This window comes from Temnothorax americanus, unplaced genomic scaffold (genome assembly GCF_048541705.1).
Source record: "Temnothorax americanus isolate GAGA-0224 unplaced genomic scaffold, ASM4854170v1 Scaffold62, whole genome shotgun sequence".
NCBI classification, from domain to species: Eukaryota; Metazoa; Arthropoda; class Insecta; order Hymenoptera; family Formicidae; genus Temnothorax; species Temnothorax americanus.
Genome location: NW_027509769.1, coordinates 493,942 through 516,781, shown reverse-complemented (window position 1 = coordinate 516,781; position 22,840 = coordinate 493,942). Strand labels below are relative to the sequence as shown.

The window sequence follows — 22,840 nt, the reverse complement described above, 5'->3', positions numbered from 1 at the left end:
AAATTGGTTTAGATTCTCTACATTATAATTATGGATATCGCTTAATAAAAAAAATGTTAAAACCGAATTATATTTAATACAAAGAGAATTGTAAACATATAATTATTTTTGGCTCAACACATAGCAATTAAAATATTTTCTTAAATCTTTATTTCATATAATTTCAGTTCAAATATGTTCACTTATAAATAATAGTGAACAAAGAGTACTTTATGGTAATTGGAGCTCATGCACGTGCTAGAGAGAATTAATCAGGTCGAAGCGTACTCAATAGTTCGTCAAGTTCGTGTCTTTGATCGTTCAGTATTGCCGGACAGGACTTGTTCCACCATTTATTTTTATCGAGAAGCTATAAACTCATGATTGCACTCTCCTTGACACGATTGATTTAAACTTTAGTTTCCGTGAGATTTAGATACATATACATATACGTTTAGGTATATACATATATACCCTCGTCTTATATGACTATCGGGCAAATACTCTAACAAGTCTAACACAAATAAGATTGAATTGATATTTAGACTGCAATTGAAAATATGTGTAATACACAAGAAACGAAGTATGTAATGTACTTTTAAATAATTTGTACTTTTGTGTGAATTTGCTGTTGAAGTAATACGCACATGCCATTTTTATATATGCATATACAAATGCACGAAGCGTATTTTAATACAGTGTTGGTACGAATAACTTGTCACAATGATTAAAATGTGTTTCGAAAGCGATATAAGTTTAATTTGGAAACGTAAATTTTAATTAGATATAAACTGGTCGATTGATCAATTTTAATACGTTGAATGCTTTGACGATCGATAGCCATCGCTATGATACATATATACACAGTCGCAGACATACCTAATTGACATATATGTAACGTGCAATCGACTGTAATTAGCGAATTACATGTACCGTTAATGGAAGTCGAAATAAACGGGACGAGAGGGTATATTTGACAAAATCCGCATTTATTTGACGTAATAATTGACATATAAATTTTAATTAGTTAGTAGTAGTATTCAAGTATTCATAAAATTTCAACAAACAAAAAGTTTTTAAAGTAAAATTTATAAATACAGATATACTTATAAAAATAAATAAAATAATTTTACATCTACATAATTCATTAGCTCTATAGTTTCAATATTCACGATATTTGACAATACCATTTCTCGATATTAAATACTTCTTATTGATACTTCTTATTATATTATTTGAAGTATGTATATATATAAAATATTTTTATTCTTAGATTTATAAAATTTGCAATCAAATAAAAATATTTAATAATTTAATATAAGTAAATAAATTAATAGATTTTTAAGAATTAAAAACATTTATAATTTAGTTTGGTCAAATTTATAATTATAGTTATTTATAATTATAATTATAGTCAGTTTGGTCAAATAATACCGTTTATTTATAATTTATATTTACATTTGTATACATCTATAAACTCCATATAATGGAATTTGTCAAATATATTTTTCAATATATAATTCTAGAATTTTAGTTCAGGTATTTGTATACAACAATTGTTTCCAGTTAAACGGTAGTTAGAAAGTATTTAAAGTACAATTAATTTTACGCTAAACAGTGTATAGAAAAATGTACATGTTGTTTTACAATTATTCATTATAAGCTGACATTTTATATATCAATTGTAAAATGCAGGAAATTTAATCAACTCTGCCGCATAGATACAGCAAACAATTATACACATACATCCGCTAGGACAGTCGAGCAATTATTCTCTTCTGCGTACAATCGCCATTTATGACGTGGCATAATTCTTTTTCGGAACTCGTGAAATCGCGCTTCGCAGGGCGCAACGGGCCCGTCACAGCCCTCTACCTTCTATTTTTTGTGAAATCCAATGCCACGCTCGAATGCATCAGGAAAGCGCTGTACATGCACTCTCAGCTTGTTCAGCCTGGGTAGTTACGATTTCCCGCGTCGCATAATTCGCGACTATTTATTTGCCCTGAATATCAGACCGTGATTTAATGTATAATCACGCTGCGCGCGAGCCACATTAATGGTTATTTAATTGCGTGAGCGAGCAACGCGATATAGGATTACAATCATATTCGTTTGCATGTAAAATGCAGCTGCCCATCAGCTGCAATAATCATCCATTGACATTTTGCGCATCGATTGCGTGCGATTCTGCCGATTGTCCTTGTCGGTGACGAAATCCCCCAGTCCTTACGAAACGCTCGGAGGAGCGTTCGCTGTCTGAGAGAGCCGATCGTCTTTTCGATAGCGGGATGTGTGACTCCACGAGATCACGCATACCAGGAGAAAACTTAGCGACCGTGTGGGGGATTAGTTACGAGAGAGAGAGGGTGATCGGCGACGGACGATCAAAGTGGAAGGACGGGATGGGGACGCTCGTGAGTGAGGAAGAGGTACGAGAAAAGCATTCGGGATTTAAAAGAACTCTCAACGCCCGGTAACTCCGTTGTCGGATGCGATGCGAAAAGAATGACCGGGCCGGGCCGAGTCCCTTCCCTACCAAAGATGGAAGGGCAGAGGTGAGATAAACGGGAAGGGGTTTCCGAAGCGGTTCAGGGCACGACACCATAGCCACCTGCTCCCGGAGTTTCCAACTATCCGTTAAGGTCCGGGCGTTCGGGGTCAGGAAACCACCAGCCAATTTCTTTGAGTGCCCGGAGCCCGGGGTAGTCATCGTCCCCGGTGTCCATTGTGCTCCTATTGTGATCGGATATCAGCGTTATTTTTGCTTGAATTGCAGAACGTTCGAGCGTTCTCTTATATATCCAACGGAGGACTACGTCCGCATCGCTAAACTCTGAAGATCCCGTATTGCCGTAGTAAGAGATCACAAATTCAGTCGACCGATCAGACGATCAAAACATTAGCCTTCACGGCTGATATGGCTGATATGGGATATCTAAACCTTGCTGTTCACGTAAAAAACATTGAAAAGTTACTTTTAATATATAACAGACTTGATGATTTAACATTACATAAAACAATTTGTGCAAAATTATTTAATCAGAGTTAGTCTTATTTTCACGAGTGTTTACATGTGCGAGTAAAAAGAATCGATTTAATTATTTGTTAATCCAAGATTTTATAAAATGACTTATTATATCATTCTATTATTTGTGCATATTAATCTTAATATATAAAATGATAAATACGTATAATAGAAATTTTCATATAAATGCAAAATTGTGCAAAAGGTAATATAGAACTTTCAAGTTTCTGCTTTATTGTTACAGTATATCCTTCTTTAAATTGCTTTTAAGTAAGTTAAAAGGAGTAAATATAAATTATGAAATTCACAGCGTTGTTATTTTATGCGATTCGCCGTGTACGCTTTTAAGATCGCCGAGAGTACCATTAGAAATATTTACGTCACTCTCTCGAGGAATGACGTTAAAGTTCTTAGGAGTATTGTTCGCGTCCTCATTATTTTTAGTGAAAATGTCATTTAGGTTTATACTCTGTTATTTGTTTTAGACGCATTCATCCATGAATAAAGAATTTTCAGAAAAATTATGAGAGGGTTGCTTATATGCAAACAAGGTAATACAATATAATAAAAAGAACAAATTTGTGCACAATGTTAAATATAAGAGTCTCTTGTGTTTAACACGTGACAAGTAAAAAGGGTCTTTGAGAGTACAACACGGTTGATGATGTATTAACATTTAATAACTAACAGGATACATAATTACAAATTGGATGTTTCAACTCCGCTTTGAGCCGTCTCCAGCGATGCTGTAACAATTAAATTAAAATGACTTTACGTTCTCCGGCGAGAAATAAGTGAGTAACTTCAAAATTTGGTCTAAAAATAGTATAATAATTCTCTGTTGGGAAATCCAAGAGAAACTTGGCTAATGATCACAGCTTGTTGTAGAATGAGCATTAGAAAAAGCATCGAGAAGAAATAAAAACAATTTGTAGAGAACGCCGTTACAATTGAGACAATGATGCACTTAAAAGACAGTGATTCCAAATGACAATTGTCTCCGTCTAGCTGTCAAACAATGACTGAGGCAACAAACAACCAACTCTCACTGTACAATATTTAAACAATATTGTAAGGGGAGGGTTAAAAGTAGAAGAAATTTAAAACTGATAACAAAGGGAATACCGAAACCAAATTCAATAAAAATTTACGATTACGGATCTCTTATGTTTGTTTGAATAAAAAAAGAATGTACTGTGACAAGTTATTAATTTTGGAAACTTCGAAACTATGTCCCACACATCAACTAAAAAAAAATATGGAACATTTGAGAATGAAATTACGATGGTACAAGCGATGTCCAACTAACGAGACGGTACAAGTTGCGGAGATGTACAAAAGACAAGGCGGACGTGTACCAAATTGGCTCAGGTAGAAAGTTTAAGAAGCACAAGAAAATTTTCTAAAGCGCTAAGAAGCTTGAGTGGTAATGGGAAGGGGATGGGTAAAGGTTCGTAGAGATGAGTTGGGAGAGACCCGAGATGAGAAACACAACTTACGTTAGATACAGAAACAAAGAATACCACTAGAAATATTCGCGAAGAAATATTATTCACGAAAGTTTGGTAATGCGAATGAATGAGATGTTGGAGATTGAGATAGATGAGAAGAGAATAATTCGACCATGGCGATAGCATCATAATTAACGGGAAAGCGCTAATATATTGTGACGCAATGATACAATATTTTGCCAGGTATTTATATATATTTTTTTTTATTAATTTGTGTACGTAATATTGTAGATATTATGTAATTTTTATACTTTTAAGAAAATGTAATTTTATCCTAATATTCAAGATTATATTAAAAAACCAATATAGCAGAAATATGCTGTCAAGTTAAAAATGTTTAAACGTAAAAAGTTTTTTCCGTATTTAAACAATAAAGTATTACTGTGATTCTATTCTTATTCATATGCGCGCAAAGTGTATTTCTTTAAAAAAAAATCATTACTCCAGCAATTAGTCTTTAATGGTTACCTGACACATTCATATCTCGCGCATAACATTTTTCTCTCATTTCGGCAGCGACAGATGCAGAGAATATTTACCTCTATATTTTCCGTCTGTCGACTCTCATTCTTTATTTCAGTAATTCCCACCTCTCTCTAGACTCTCTCTTTCTCTCTCTCTCACTCTTGTATGCCTCACACCTTCCTACCTCAATCACCTTCTCCCTCCTTTCCAATCTCATTATGTTCCCTCCTTAATTATTTCTTTTTCTTGAACGCTATTAGCAACTTTCCGTCTGACTTAGTTGTCGCGCGGCTCAAACTTTCATTTATTCCACCTTTAATTCTCCTCCTAATAATAATACAGCTTCGGATGTAAGTATATTGATCGTAATACCGTCTATTTAATCCTCGGCTAATTTTCACTTCCAAAAGATTTCAGATAATTAAAGATTTAACATTAAAAGAAGGCAGTCCGGAATGATTGATTTTTCCTCTCCGCTCTATGCTAGGTTGGTGAATTACGGCGCAAACCACGCTGTTATAAATAGGTTTCTTTCACGAAAAATATTCCTCTCCTTGGAAATTAAACTGCTGGCATGTCATCATAAAGAAAACTCGGTCAGATTCTAATTAACATGACGTTTTTGCACATTTTATTTAAAATATCGAACTCACTTAATAATTCTTCTATATTTTCAAATCATATAACCGTGGCGTGTATTTTTCCTATATTTCTCCCATATTATTTAACCTAGATTTGTTAGACTGAATTCTTCAAGCGTAAAAGCAATTATTTTAGTTACAAGAATCCATTATGTTATATTAAATCTATATATAAGCTACAATTTTATGCAATTTAGCTCTATTTTGATACAAATAAATCTGATTACATAACTAGTAACGAGGGAAAAGATTGTATGTGATTCACATTCTGAATTTTATTAATATATTGTATTTATTATTTTTATTATTTCAAATATTTACCAAATTATATTCATAAATGTTCAATTGTCATATATATTACAATCTAGTTTTTGTTATACTCAAATTTATTATAATTTAATATAACATTATTATATTACTAATATTTAGACATAAATATTTACAAGTATTTATACAAATAATTAATGCTACTTACACAGTAATAAATTTAATGTCAATGAAAGTCCACTCTATATATAAATTTTGTGTTAAAATAACTCATTCATCGTGTTATTTTTTACATTTAGAAATGTTATATCGACATTTTCTAAATGTAAGAAATAACACGATGAATGAGTTATTTTAACACAAAATTTAGAGTGGACTTTCATTGACATAAACCCGTAAATGCCACACCTCTCAAGAATCTCGTAAATGACATAAGGGGTCTAAAAGACCCCAGCATGAAAAATGTATCCTTACTCATTGATTTTTTTATTTTTAGTTATGAAAAGTTTTTTCAATTTTGTTCAAGGCTTAGAAAAGAGAATAAAATGCTTATATTGTTAAAATTTCAATTTCAACATAGTCTAAAAAATTAAGTAAACTAAGTATTGCTAAGTGTACAAACGGGTAGGTCACGCACTCAACTATTATCAATGGAAGCATGAGCTCCATTTTTGGCAAGAACATTTGAAAACATTTTATTCTAAAGGGTCTGGGGTCCGCTGGACCCCACGGGGCATTTAAGGGTTAAATTTTTTACAGTGCAGCAATACGGGGTATATTTTAATAGACACAATCTTTTACTCAATTTATTACTTGCCACTAATCCAACGAAAGCTTTGCAAAAAAAAAAGAGAGAAAGAAAAGCGAGGGAGTACGCAATATTCGTTGGAAGGGGTAGTTCAATGCGAATTACCAATCGATCTACGCCGGTAAGGTCCCATAGGTATAGATGCCCTCGAAGTAGGGTCTTTCCTCCATTTTCTTCGGTAGACGGGTGGTGGGTAGCATTAGCGTTAAGAGCAATAGAACAACGTGGCTACAGAGCGTGGGTTAAGGCGAGTCACCCCATACCATCCTCTGCCACAGCGCCAGCAACGGTAGAAGCGACAAAAGCGGGGAGGGTTGATTAATGGAAGGAGTAAAGTCGTCACCGAACAACCCTGGCAGGCAGGCGATCCTTCTCTCCTCCCTTACGCTTCAACCTCCTCTTTCCCACCCCCACGCCCCCATCTTCACGTCCCTTACGTTTCCGTCACACTCCCATTGTTTCTCTCTTTTCTTTTTTATATCTTTCCCGACGGCGCGCAACTCACCCACCCCCGAAACGGCGCAACGTTCCCGCCGATCGACGTGGAATCACAGCGGTCTGACTTTTATTGTCAGCGATAATCTTCCGGCGGAAAAAGCGAGCGGCGTCCTTCGTAGAATACGCGACTGCCTCTCACTTAGTTTTTGGGAGGTAAGGGGATAGTCGGAGACGGCCACCCTGTGATGGTAAAAGCTCCCTCGCGCTAGGGCGAGAGAAAGAATCGGCACAAGCCAACGACACCGCGTAAAAGTTTGTTCCTTATCTAAGATGAGGATATCGGTGGATGGTGGTGTGAGCGAGAACGGAGGGATCTTGTTCCATTGGTCCCTTTTTCCGCGAGCTAGCGGGAACCTCCAGGTACCTGTCGAACACGTAAGCGCCGTTATTCGTACACATCAAATTCTATAGCGTATATACGCCGGATTTCGGAAAAACTTTCCGACACGGATTTCGACGGTACTTCGTTTCACTTTTCGCCGGGAGCAACGGCGAGGTGGGATGGCGAGAAACATCGAGGTCTGTTGCGTGACCTAAGTATACATACCGTCGTCGCAGTCACCGTCGCCGACTACCACTAACGCCGCCAACCACCACCACACAACCTTTGGCTATCTCATAGAAACCGACGAGCGCAGTCCAATCAATTCAACGTCAAACTTAGCCCCGCAGGAAACTGTTCGAAGCGCGTCCCACCTCCGGCGAGTCACGCCATGACACGCCGATTTCCCGCTAAATTTATTTTCAATGCCCTATCGGGTAAGCGTGGCGCGAAGGTTTTCTGAGAGAGGGTATCGGGCGTAAACACTGAAGAGGAAATACAGGAAATAATACGTTGGTGAGTCTATTTGCTCGAGGAAATATTTATTTGACGATGTCGCGTAAGGTCTTCGCTTACGTTTAATATACTAATGTTGATCGTGCACGGCAATGTATCTCATTTGTAAATATATCTGGATATGCTATTTATAGAAGTATAATTTTACATGACTCTCTCTCTCTCTCTCTCTCTCTCTCTCTCTCTCTCTCTCTCTCTCTCTCTCTCTCTTGAGATTATTGATCTTTTCGATTCAACGAAAAGGTTACAGTAATCCTAATTGAAATTTATAGATGCCACTCGCGATTTGATATTTACATTTGACGTGTGCTTTAATAAGTTGCAATTTTTTAAAAAATAGTTGACTATAAGATATTTTCGCATTAACACATTTATTTTATTTCCCGCAGTTTATTTATCTCTTTTCTGCGCGTCCGCGTTTTTTTAACGATACTTCATTGACAAGAGGTTCTTTAAAAGAGTCATCTCATTAATTCAGCATGCCGTACTTATACTTGAAGAAGGATGGAAACGTTGAAAACGAATGATAGAAACGGTGCGGGGGACGAAGGAGGAGGGGGAGGGGACGAAGAGTAAGTAATCGAGTGACTCGCTATGCTTTTAATGAGATCCTCGATGACACGAAGACAACTACGTCGGCGACCCCAACAGCTTCGACGACGTCGGCGACGGCGACGGGCGTCAGCGACGATAGCCGTCGTCGTTGGAAACAGCTCGCTTTGACTTAAAAGTGCGACCGGGCATCGAACGGAAAAACCCCCGGGATAATACTTTCCCAGAAGTTGCCGGCCTCTCCCGATCCTCGGCGCACTCTTTCTCGGTCTCGACGATCCCCTAGCTCTACGATTTTTCCGTCCGGTCATGAATAGCAACGAGTGGAAAAACAGGAAAGTTCCGGCCGCGGCGACCAAGTTTCTCACCCAAGTTTCTTCTTAACAGTTGGAGCCGCTTCTACGTACCGACTAGCGGCCCTGCACCTAACGAAACGCAACCGGCGACCATGCAAGAACTAACGTTTCATAATTAGCCGCATCATTAATGAGAAAGTATTGGTAAATACCTTGGGTGATGGCAGAAAAGAACAACGATTCTCAACGGATATACCATCGATATCTAATTGCAAATTAATGATTTGTATAATGCTTTATATATTTACCGAATATGTTATGCGATATAACTGATATATACAGTATACACATATTATACAGCAGCTTTTTAATATACTGCCAGTTTTACATAATCTTTTTTTGCTTTTATTTTCTAAATTATTTATTATGCATTAATTTACTTTTTCTAGTTTAAGTTTGCAACGCAGCAATTCTCCTTCTTATTACCAATTTTTTTTTTTAACTTCAAGTAAATACAGTTTGAATCTCATTTTCAGAATACAGCTAATACACAGGATGCTATTTGCGGAAGATAGTTGTGGCATCACAACAAAGGATTTTGGTCTACGGTAGCATAGCACCAAATTATCTCATCGCGACTACGAAAGCTCGTTATAGAACTGGGGCAATTGTTGGTCTGTCAGAATCTATGTACCCAGGAAAGTTTCAGCAAAGTGCTTCGCGTAGTTTACCGCCGTTTTAATGGTGATACATATATGAATTTTTCTTTTCGTACGCAAAATCAACATTGTTGGTATATTTCTGGGTTTCGGTAGACAGACTTCAGTAACCCTATTCTTATCAATTCTTCATAACGTACAGTTTAGGACTTAAATTGAATCGTTTTAGTTCTTTTTATGTCACAAAAGCTTATCTTTTGAAATTTGCGAATTAAACTCTGAAATAATATTTATCTCGCCTATAATGAAATATAAAGAGAACAAATGGATATACTTCAGTTATTTAAAATTTACAGCTGTCGTGTTCTTCTTTCATGCATTAAAGGCTCTTCCGAACCGTACGCAACGATCGGGGGTTTTTTCGTCCGCTCGGTATTTTCGCGTACGGCGAATAATCGGTTTCGCCGTGTCGTCGTGTATAATCGACGAGGCGCGAAACGTTTTTATCGTTCGCTTTATCCCGCAATACGACGAATAATCGCTTCCATCGTGTCGCCGTTTTAAAAACAGGACGTGAGCGCAACGAGCGCGGCGCTCGGTTTTATTGCGGTAAACTCGGTCGACGCTTTCGGCGTCGTTGCGCGACACAAAACTGCCCCCGCCGCGACAGGTACGAGCCCGCCCGCCCTTGTCCCGATGGCGTGTACAGCCGGGGAGGTTGACTTTTTAAAACGCCGCACGCGGAGAAAATTTCCGGCAGTTCAAATAGCCGTCGGCTACGAAGCGGGACCATACCACCACTACTACCGGCCGTCGCCATAATCGTCACCCCCGCTATTCGGAGCGCCCGACCGCACACACGCACGCGGAGAGAACGCGGGTGGCACGCGGGAACACGCTCGTTCGATTCAGATTCAGCGATTTAAATCAAGTTGATTTAAGCTTCCACCCCAAACCGACCGGGAATCCGCTTGACCGTATTCCCACTTTCGCATACCCCGCGTCCGGCGCTCTCTCTTCTCGCGTCCTCCCGTTCCTATAACTAATTCTACCTCTCGACCCTTCCACCCTCCTTCGCGCCTGGCGATGGGACGTTCTCTTCGCGCGCGCACCTCCCTCTTTTTCGACGCTGCCGTTTCCATTTGTACCAACGCGACCCGATTCAGCGCGATCGACACCAAACGCGCGCGACGAAATCGATCTACGAAATGCAGTTACCGTGACCGACGTGCATTGTAGCGCCCGGAGTAGAGGGAGGCCCGTTTCCGCTCGCCTCTGTACTCCCGTTCCCGCACGGCACGAAAAGCGCGAGATCGATTTGGCCTGATTTGCTGACCGTTCGTTTCTTTAAATTTGGATCCGACGAGCTGTGCAGATTTCTATATATATCTGCGTGTTTAGCATTTTTTTTTAAAACCTGTTTGTATTTTTTTATAGACACGTCTGAATAGATTTTGTATGAATGGGGCAAAGTTCGTGTATATATGTGTATATCATAAGATGAGAAGTAAAAGTCTCTGAAATCTTTTTCCAAAAGAAAGCGACAGTCTAAATTCTAAATGTAAATAGTATATCTTTAAAATATAGTTTAATAGAATAATAGCATAGAGCTTAATTAAACGTCTGGCTAAATCATTAAATCATTAAATCTCGAAAAGATCGTACGGTCACGCTAACCAATTTCTGCTTTAGAGATCGTTACAACGACCATTATTAACGTTGCCCAGTGGAAAGCTTGTCATTTAATTGGCATCAATTTCGGAGAATATGTCGGTATCGAGACGTGATTTCATATGACGTCGACTCTATACGTGTGCGGAATACGCCTAATTCCGGACACCGTAGGTGCCGTGGTGGGCCGGCAGGGGTATTGCGTGTCGACTAATTGATGCCGGTTTATTAGCTGCCTCTTTCGGCCGCGGAGGCGTGAACTGCCGGAGTATTATTCGACGTCCGACTGCGCGCCAGGGGCAGCCCGACGCATAATTAATTTGAAATTGCATTGCGCGAGGGAGCGAGAACTTGCGCGCCATGCGGAAAGGCCATGCGGAGGGTTTTGAAGCGTACATATACGTATACGTATGGTGTGATACGGCGATACAGGGGGGAACACTGCAGGTGCAACACCGCGCGGTCGTACTGGTTGTTTCCGGACCTGACGTGCGGTATTGTTCCGCGAATGGTTTAAAGTCGTGCTCGCCTTGTCTTCCCTTCGCGCTACCGCCTACCCAAAAGCTACGACTCCTTTGACTGATGCATTTCGCTCGAGTCTTCGACCCCATTTGTATGCGCCACGCACGTAAGTCAGGTACAAAGTTAAATTGCCGCTACATTGTGCCCCAAGACCTTTAAGTTGAGCCAGGTGATACCAACAAGTCGTCCTGAAAGTCTCGCCGCGCCACGCCGCCGCGCCGTCGCAACCGGCGCACGTTCGCCGAAAGATTAAACAGCCTCGAATCGGCGCGTGTCCTCGTCTTCTTCTCTTTATCTTTTATACGCGTTATCTATGCCGTTTCTCAGACTTTTCCACAGTTCGGATTCGTGTCCGGGGTAAGAACCGAATCCGCGCTCAGCTCAAGCGTTCACCCCCGACAGTGTTTCTTGGCATAATTTTTCTTTCTTCTTACGGATTCGATAAAAATGACGTCTCCGCATTGTGGTTGATGCGATAAAAGATGCATTTACATTCTATCGGTTTTATATTATATAATCTAAAACATCGGCTATTGAGATATTGGCTTCATTTGTCTCTTTCTTAAGTTATATTAAAATTTAATAAATTATTAATGAGTTCTAACGATAGTAATTTGTCAGCTGCGTTTGATAACATATTAAGCTTCCAATTGTTCTAATTTTTTTGGTAAATTGTTAACGTAATAATATAAACTTGAATTTTTAAAACATGCAGTTTTTAATTCGCAAAACATAAATGACAACATTGTCAGTAACATAAACATTTACGGTATTCCATAACATGTTCGACGAGAAAAATTCTTTGGAAGAACTAAACTCCACATTTTTTTGATTGGTGAATGTTTTGTTAACCATAGTAAACTATTTTTATATTTGCTTGGACGTACGCATGAAATATCAGTGTAAAAAGTACACTAAATAAAATATTCGTCGAAATATCGAAGCTTGAATTAAATTTTTTGTAGTTGCGTAGCGGGGCATGATTCAGTTTTCGGCTTTTAAGCAAAAGACCAACGAAATTTACGATCCAATCCGATATTGTGTGTGTGTGAAATGGATATATATATATAATCTGTACAAAGGCGGTTATCATTTTTAAGCAGATTATATTGATGAAAATACGATGCATCCAACTTTTCGGGCCAAGCGACTAAAATTACGATATATTGCAAAAGCAGCGGAAATCACAATAAATTGTATGAAGGTAAACTCGCCACACACGAGAGATAGAATCGACAATATATACATAAATAGAGATAATTTATTATTCTATGACATAACAATTATTTCAGTATTGAAGGATATTCATTATCACGTCGATTATATTTATCGGTCATAAATGACGGGCGCTGTGATATTTAATACACATATTAGATGCGATTGACTGTATTTAAAAGAACTGTGTATGATATCAGTAAGGAGTAAGCTGGATGAGATGAGGAATATAGGAATATTTACAAAATTTTATTTATTTAATGTAAAATGAAGCAATATAGTAAAATCCTCATGAAGTTAATTGAAATTCGTGCAGTATTAATTGCGTTAAAAATACGTATACGTTACCCCACAGATACATGTATGAAAAATATTTTAGAAACAGATCGTTTAATTTCTATATGCATTAATTAAATGTGTTATGTACAAGTGTAGGATCAGCACGCGTATGATAATATATTCGTATTGAACGTATTTTTGAGGTAATAAGTTCTAACACATACGTCAGAAATTTTGACAGCTGATAGTAACGCGCTCAGCACGTGTTTCAAGAAAAGACAGCGGCACATTCTGTGGGTGGGAAACGCCCGTAACTAATGGCGAACGCTTTGCACGTGCTGTGACGTCTACAATTTATCAAAACTTGTTCAGAGTTATTTTACGAGTTAGGTAGCACGATACGCTTCCATACGTGGCTGCACGGGGGCCAAAACGACCGCACGTGCATTTGGATCAAGATAACCAATGATTTGACGAATTATGCAACTGCACGCTGCGATTCTGTTCACATAACAAATAGTTTACAAATTATTTCGATAGCAATAAATTTATCTCAGTTGCGACATTAAACAATATATGCTTCATCATGCAATGTATGCTGCTGTCACCTGCGTTATATATCATCCAGGACATATTATTTACTTTGTAATAATTGTACATATGTTGACCCTTAATATTAAAGAAAGAATTATACAATTTTTTATAAAAATGAGCACTAATTGTCTGAATTTCTTAAAAATTTGATAATGTAATGTCAAACTTTATCTAGTAATGAGAATTCTTAAAAACAGCGTATAACATTTAATCTCGCAAGTACTCTTAGTAATTGTATAATATTTTTAAATAATTTAATTATAACTATAATAAATATTATTTTTATTTGTATGATATTTAAATAATATCACTGAAATTTGTTAATTGCTTTTAGCTTTCAGAATTAAACATTTGAATTTCTGCGAAAAGCCATTCATTTAGTTGCCCGTTATTTATCGACATGAAAGTATATCTGTCTTCCATTCTATATAATTAAAGGTAAAGCATGTATTTTATTTTATGTCGTTCATTTTCATTAAACTTAGTGATTGAATAAAAACTGGAAAATCTAATGAGAAAAGTTTTTATATATTATAAATTTACGTCTCTCTTTTGCTACTGCAGACCTATATAATATCATTTTTACACGTTAATTTATTTTTTACATATTTCTTTTTTTGAGAGTTGTATATAAATATTATCATCATCATTATCTCATCATATCTAAAAAAGGTATAATATGTAAAGTCGATACTCTTGAATCTATAGAAGTTTATTTTTCGCTTTTCAGCGATGTTGATTGGTTCTCTCGCTGCGCTTATTTCATGAGTAGCTGTCATCGTATATTTTGACAGTTGTGTGTAATGTTAAAGCTAAATAGCGCGCGCGAAGCGCGCGTCTGTGATGTCTAGTACGTATAAAACCATAATATGCGTTATTTCGTTTTTAGATTACCTCTTGTAAAAAGTATATAAAGCATACAAAAATGCATACAAGTGCGTACGCTGTGTGCGCTTTTTTTACGGATACATTTCAGTTTCCTAGTTTCCTTTGTTGCACTCTTATCCATGTTTTCCGTTTTATCTTTTCTGCGTTTCTCTATAGCTAGTATCTGGATTTTCATTACCTGTGGAGGGCGGATCCAGGATGAAATATATGACGTACTTCTCACTAATCCTTCACGCGAAGTAGCGTGGAGAAGGATCGTTTATCTACGAATGCATACCCGTTCTATTGGCCGACAAAACAAAAATAAAATATATTTCGCAAATGCGTGATAAATTTGAAAGCTCGTTTGTTTCATTAATATTAATATTATAACGAATGAATTTTCGCGTGAATTTCCATGTAAACTATGCAATACATATTATTCACCCAAGTAATTTGACAAAGTGTAATGTGGTAATAGAAACATCTAAGCTGTCAAGTAAGAGAACGACTTATCTAAACTATCTGGAGAATCATTCTTTTATAAACGTCAGTATTCTGTTTAAGAAGTTTTTCATTGTTTAAGCAAAAAAAAGTTTCATGAAATATGAAATATGAATAACTATTACACTATTTTGACAATAGAAGAGAGCCATATTACACATTATCCCTTTTCCTTTTTCGCAAGAATAATTTCACAAAAATTTTCAGGAAGAAAAGCTTTTGTAACTTAACTTGTAATATATTACTGATACAGTCATATAATTTACTGATGAAAGACTCCGTCCATTTGTGTTATTAAAATACTTTTACTAATTTACCTATTTTGTATCAGATTTGCAAGCGTGCTTCAGCCTGAGCACTGACACACGAGGCTATGCAATATGTCTTTGACATGATACATGAAAATGGAATATGAAAATTAGTTTCGTTATTAGAATGGTTCACCGTTTCTCAAGGTGTTCTCTTGCGTCAAAACGACTGAGTTTGAGAGATATACATTTTAGGGAGAAAGTACCGTGTGCGATTTACTGCACGATTAGATTTGCAAAATCGAAATTTACTTATTCACATTACTAGATATGTACAAATATTCTATTAAAGCGAGTTAATATAATATAACAATTACTTAAATTAAAAAAAAAAAGAAAAGAAAAAAAACTTTAATTTTTATTGCAAAAAAAAATTCTGCTTCATATAAATAAATAATATTAGTATAGATATAAAAATATTATCTTTTTATGTTTTATGAAAAAAAAATTTTGCGAGAAACAAATCAAGATATTTAATACAATAAAATATTTTAAAATATCTTATTAGATATACTAATTGAGATATCTTTGAAGTATTTAAAGATTTTAAAGCAAGTTTGCTTCATATATTTACACAATTAGATGTTCAATTTTGTAGTTAAAAATATATTTAAAATATGTAATTTAAAATTACCTGTTTAAATTTTATAACTAATATGTATTCTTATAATATATTCTTTACATTTTACAGTATAACTTTTGCTTTTATATGTCACCATTAATGTTTCAAAATGATGCTCTTTTCAAAAGAACACGAAACGTTTTGCTTTCTTGTTTGTTACGAGCTTTCATTGTCGTGTAATTTATGTTCATGAATGAAATATGTTTTTCGTCATGCATATATGTGAGACAATAAAAGAAGGGTTAGCTCGCCCGGTTAAGTTTAACATAAATGAGCGGGTGTGAATTAGTAAACATTTTTTCACACTTGTGCGTAAAAAATAAACTTTTGCAAACATCACGCTACCGAGCACTAAACAGCATACAAAATTTATTGTTTAACTTTTATTGATAATTTAGTTTTTGTGCTTTAAATTTTCTTCACTATATTATATGTATATACATGTATATTTTAGCAATAAAAAATTTTTATTTATTATATAATCTTGTGTGATAAGCCGTTTAAGTACGTAATATTACAGCCATCCAAAAAATGCATACATATGTGTCAGAAATGTCTGTAATTTTTATCATGTATAAAAAATAAAGAAATTGCTTGAGGCATTTTCATAGAAACAAGAGAAAAACTAATTATGAATTATGTAATTGTGTAATTTTTTCGTTGCAACTAAATCTATATTTTTTTTTAACTATAAATGTATTGTTTAATCAGTTATACTACGTACAAGCGTAATATGCATTGAATATTTAAAATTGCACAGTCTGAACTAACGTTATTTGACACAAAAAATAAATATAAAGAATAAATATAATATAATTAAATAAATATAAAAATAAATAGAATAATTCGCGATTCATTACGGACGCTTACCTGTTGTTTTCGCATTGTAGAACTGAATTAATGCAAAATCTCTGGCATTTATAGTACGTACATATACATCGAGATATCGAGAAAAGCGTGCAATTTTCGCTCTCTCTATATACATATAACTACAGCATACCTATAGAATTCGAGAAATTATCTCGCCGCATCGACTGAAACAGGTAACAAAGTGATAAATTCTTTTGATACTTAATCGCTCGATATCAACCATCAATTTTATATATGTGATGGCCTAATATATATATATATATATATATATATATATATATATATATACATGTGTACATGTATATATTAAGTCATCACACACATAAATAATGCGGTATAAAAGTAAGCTTGATTTATTCTTTAGCTCAAAACTGAAAGACTTTTGTCGTCAGGGAATTAAAATTTTAAGGTGGAAATAAGTTGTAAACAATAATATAAAATATAATTTGGATTAAAATAAAAATGTCAGATTTTTTGTATTATTTCAAAAATATTTCTAAAATATCGCACTATTTATGGAATGATCCAATATATATACCTGTGGTATAAATTCACATAAATGGTTTTGATTTCCTGACAATTCCGAGAATTCTTTCCAAGAGAGGACGAGAGAATGACCATAAAGCATGGCACTACCGCTAGCCACTATCGCGTCGACTTATAAACGCCAACATCGAGCTGACAAATAAGCGTAAAGCATCCACCTTCCTGTTAACAGATCAACGTGGATGTTCTCGGTTTATGCACCTATAAAGCTTCGCTCGCCCTCATCGCCGTTCGCGTCGTTGCCGCTCTGGATGGCGGCAGAGGGTGACGGTCACGGTGGGGACGGCAATGTAGCCTCTGGTCATCGGCATGCGGCGTGTAGTTCCATGAGCACGGAGAGGATTAACTGCGGTACCACTATGCGCGGTAAGGGGTTAAGAAGGGTTGCATAAGTGAACGGTGGACGCGCGATAAGGAGATGGAAGGCATAACGCAACCGGTTTGATGAAACTGCCGTGCCGTCGCTGCCGGTCGTGTTGAAACTGAAAGATACGGCCGACTCCCGTCCCGTGTCCGGCAGCGAAGGAGAATGCAGGGTGAGGCCAGAAAGGAATAAATCAGCGGAGGCAACCGTATAGGGAGAATGCAGTTGTAGCAGAGAATTGAGCCGCGTGGGACAAGAGTGCTGTTCGCTGTTGTTCTCTTGTCCACACTCGTGCACTGAAACTCTAGCCATCATAGACTCTGCGTTGGATCCTCTATGCTATCTCCTCTTCTCGCCTGGGTTATCTCTCCTTGTCGCACGCTTTTCTCCTTCTCTCTTCCTCCCTCTTTCTCTCTCTCTCTCTCTCTCTCTCTCTCTCTCTCTCTCTCTCTCTTTCTTTCTCTCTTGCTCACCCTGGTGGCATTCCACTTTCCTCCGACACTGGCCCACCCTCTGTTTCCATCTCTTTCTTCCTCGTCGCCGTTAGTCTAGCCGCTCTTGGTCTGATCCTCTTTCTCTGATATGCGGGGTCGTTCACTGGAGCACTTCAATTTGCATTACGCTCGACCGCGCATAGCCGAAGGATCAATTAAATTTCTATTAAGCGAAGCAGCCTTTTCCGTCCACCGTCCCGACCAGGCTTAGCGCGCCGCAGGCGCACGCGCCATTTATCGAGAAGATTATTTGCATTGTCTTGTGGCGGATTTGCAAATTATTTATTATTCGATATTATTTCACACTGACGTTTCCGTCTGCCGATAAGTGACCTCTGCGATAAGGATAAACATTTAAATGAAGATAAAAAAATACAGAGAATGTATGGCTAATTAATTAAAATTGCCAATTTAAAACATGAACAAAAGTGCAAACATCAGTTCACATAGTTTAATTGCAAGATGTAATGCGAGTATTAAGAATCAAATTACATTAGATCAAAATAAAACAAATAAAAGATAATAAGTCGAAATCTAGAAAAGTATTTTACTCAGTATTAAAGCGCTTCTTTACTTAAAAACTGATTTTATTATCCATTTTTCAGGTACTCAAAATCCGAAAGCATCTTCTCCTTCATTGTGCTGTGAAATAGTCTTTTTTGGAACGACAGAAGCTTACTTTGAACACTCATCTTCGTGTCGGTGGCATGGCTATATCGCATTTTATGAATGACATATGGTGCCAGTTTTTCCAGAATATGGATGATAGTAAGAAATACGGATAAGTTATGTACATACGGGGTAGCTAGAATAAGATTATATATATCAAAAATTTTGCAATATTGCCCCTTACATAACACCACGACTATCGCAAAGCGTAATTTATCATTTTATAAGCAGGCTTGGCTTACTTGTTTTATTAACAAACATATATAAAAACAAATTTTCAGCCGAGATTGAGTTTTATCGTCGAGCAAGAGGAGCGATTTGGACTTAGTAGTTCTTTTTTTATTCTAGAATTGATTTAATTGGTGAAGCTACTAATTCCGCCGCGGGAAAACGCTTTTTCCGGACCGGTCTTGAAATCGCTTTTTTCACTCTTTGCTCAGCTTACTGCAAAATCCTTACATTCGCGGACGCCGTCGGCTATATACCAGTTTTTATCGCCAACGCCATAACGGTTGCATCATTCTCTTTCTCTTCTCGCCACGTTCGGCGACTGAGACAGACAAGCTTGGTTACCAAAGAGGATCGCAAAAAGGTTATTTGCCGGCCTGATCCGTCATGAGGCCGGACGGGTGACGGGTGTTTTTACGTTTCCGCGTCTATGGGACGAGGATATGCTCGACCTTCCCGCCCCGCGCCACCGCTCGCGAAGTAATCCCTATGATTACCGTGATCGAATTTGCTATCGTACTGATAAAGATACGCGGTCTGTATATGAACAGCCAATCAGCTCACCTCTTTGGCGGTAAACAGCAAAGTTGTGAAATACACACCGCTACTTCCTTTTTATAATGTATATTTCCCGGAAATACCAAAGGGACGGAAGAAGATAGGCAAAATCTATTGGGGATTCTTAGATTATTTATGATTTTGCTTATCTGTGTAAAACCTCGATAAAAGAGAAAAAACTAACTAACTCTTTGAGGCACATATTCTAAATCTTATGCAAGCCATTAAAAAGCAATGTAAACAATCTTTTTTTACGTAAAATCTTGTGTACGTATTATTTTTCTTAATGTAAAGATAGATATTATCTTTTACATTATTAGAATTTTTATTAATGTCAAATTTTAATATCGCGTGGAATAATTAAGGTAAATGCCTGATAAAATAAAATGAGTTCTATTATGTTAAGATAATTTCTCAAAGTATAAAAGAGAAAAGTCCGAAAGCCTAAAAGGCTGTCCTTTTACATATGAGCACTATCCGAGGATTAAAGCGATATTTCCGATATCGTCTATAATCCAATATATTTATTTTCAGTATATTTTAATTACATTTTTCGTTGCATGATAAGTTTTATAATAGTACGTATACATATTTAACACATATAAGTGTTAGGAATTTCTATGATTTTTGTAAAAAAGATTACATAAATTCTTTATATAGTTTGTATGAAAATAATGTATTATCATAATAATAATATACTTTTTCATATTATATATTTTTCTGCCTTAAGCACAACAGAATACTAAGTAAAATGTATTACTATTTTAATTAATAATTGAGCTACAATACAAAAACGTTAAACACAGAATAAGAATAATTAACGCAGAAAATAGGAAAATGTATGATATTAGAACAAAGTCACATTTGTGCGCTATATAGGCTGACAAGTTCAATTCAATGAATTGTTATGTACGCCGAAACCTAATTGATTCTGATCGTGTCGAACAAGCGTGTGCCGTGTTGCCTCGCACGCGGCGATTACCGACGTGTATCCCGCTTGAATAGCGTCATTCGATGAGATCAGGTAAGCCATGGCTGCAGATGTTGCAGGAAATGTTTCGTATGTAATACGATTATATAGTAATACTATACAATGTAAGCAATATAATACACATGTTATGTATAAGTAAATTGTGTAAATGTTGGATATATGTACATAAATATATACATTTATATACATATATAAAATATTTACACAATATTATATATGTGTTGGATTATATTTAGATATATGTGTATGTGTGTGTGTGTGTGTGTGTGTGTGCACCTTTCCAGTTTTTACCGATCTTCTGTTGCCAATACCTTCCACTGTATTGTAATCTAAATATAATCCAACTCAGCAAATTTAAACATCGCAATAAAGTTACCATATTCGATAGACGGAAAGCATACACACGTCGCATGATTAAGTCATATGATAAATGGAACTACGAGAGGGAGAGAGAGAGAGAGGGAACAAGAACGTTATATTTTTATTTGAAGAAACGTATATGTGTTACTGCAAATGGAAAGCACTTGCTATTGACAATTTGAGGTAATAATATGAAGCAACTGATCTGTCAAATTAACAGCTTTACGTTTAATATATACTCATAGTTAAAAAAATTATATATACAATTAACAAAAATTAATCTTAAATTTAAATTAAATTTTTTTATTAAATTCGAATCCTTTTTTTATTTAAAGCTAATTCTTTATTTAATCAGATTTTATCCATCGATACATTCTATGAAACAGATATGGACAAATATATCCACACACAGATATTACATTTTTTGATTGTACAGAAAATTGAATAAAAGAGGTATGAAAGAGTTTTTATATCTTGAATAATTTCGAGGCATTTCCTTTATTCTAAATTAAAAATATCCACAAAACTATTTGAGATATAAAAAACTTGTGTACTTTTTACATATATAAAGAGAAATCATTAGAAAGATCATTAATAATTAAATATTAGTTTAACTAATATTATCTTATAATTATGCGATTTGCGCAATGCATAAATATAAGCATTAAATAAAATTTAATTTAAATCCAAAATTAGCATTAAACTAAATAAGTATTAAATTGAATTTGATCTTAAAATATGTGATAACTTTTTTATTAACTGCATTATCTACTTCCTTAATTCTATCGGCATACACGCATACACGTGTATATATGTATGTCAAACGTAAAACCGTCAAGCTATTAAAACCATTTTTTGTAACGTTCTCATTTTCTCGGATAATCATCAGTCATGCTAAATTCATGGTGTTAAATTAAACTCAATTTTGAGTAATTTTTAACTATTCCATAGGTCGTCACTGCTTCTACTCAATATGTAGTTAATTTCACTAAACCAATGGAGTTAAAATAATCCAATTTTGTTTCAAACTAATAAATTTTGACGCATATGGTAGTTAAAAATAACAAAATAAATCTAACTCATGTGGTATTGGTTTAAATTGCATCCTCTAACTTTTAACAGTGCGTGATATATGAATATCTACATGCATATACAGTGAATAGAGTAAACTCGGGTAAAATGGTCATACAGGAAAGATGGCCAACCTACGTTTTTTCAATCTAGCTCGCCATGAAACATCAAATAAACTTGGGTTGGCCATCTTTCCTGTATGGCTATCTTACCCGAATTTACCCTACATTAAAAATTGCTGTAACTTCATATCCTAAAGCATTCATGATGCCAAGTATGTATTGGGTCAAGTTAAAAATGCACGAGGTCGGTGCTCCCTCAATCACATAACTTCGTAGTAATCGATCTTTGATTCAAAATCTTTCCTCGTTGCGAAACGTGCACCGTCATACTTACGGACAAATTCTTCCGTTCTTCAGCCTCCGTTCGGTTCCTTCCGCACTCGTTTCTTCGCACCGTCCGTCTTTCTCTCTCTCTCGCGTTTCATTTCCTTCATCCCTTTCTTCTTTCCGCGAGCGTCCCAGCCACCCGACAGATAAAACTTCATCCTCCGCTCCGTTTCTCA

The 22,840-nt window shown here is 36.1% G+C and overlaps 1 protein-coding gene across 1 annotated transcript; it reads left to right on the top strand.

Annotated features, from left to right (window-relative positions):
* Nucleotides 1-17,629: 17,629 nt before the first annotated feature.
* LOC143905494 (uncharacterized) lies at nucleotides 17,630-19,892 on the top strand. The gene is made up of 2 exons (XM_077420936.1): nucleotides 17,630-17,906; nucleotides 19,004-19,892. Exons 1-2 carry the CDS (start codon nucleotides 17,723-17,725, stop codon nucleotides 19,129-19,131), a joined length of 312 nt encoding a protein of 103 aa, XP_077277062.1. The 5' UTR covers nucleotides 17,630-17,722; the 3' UTR covers nucleotides 19,132-19,892.
* The last annotated feature ends 2,948 nt before the right edge of the window (nucleotides 19,893-22,840 follow it).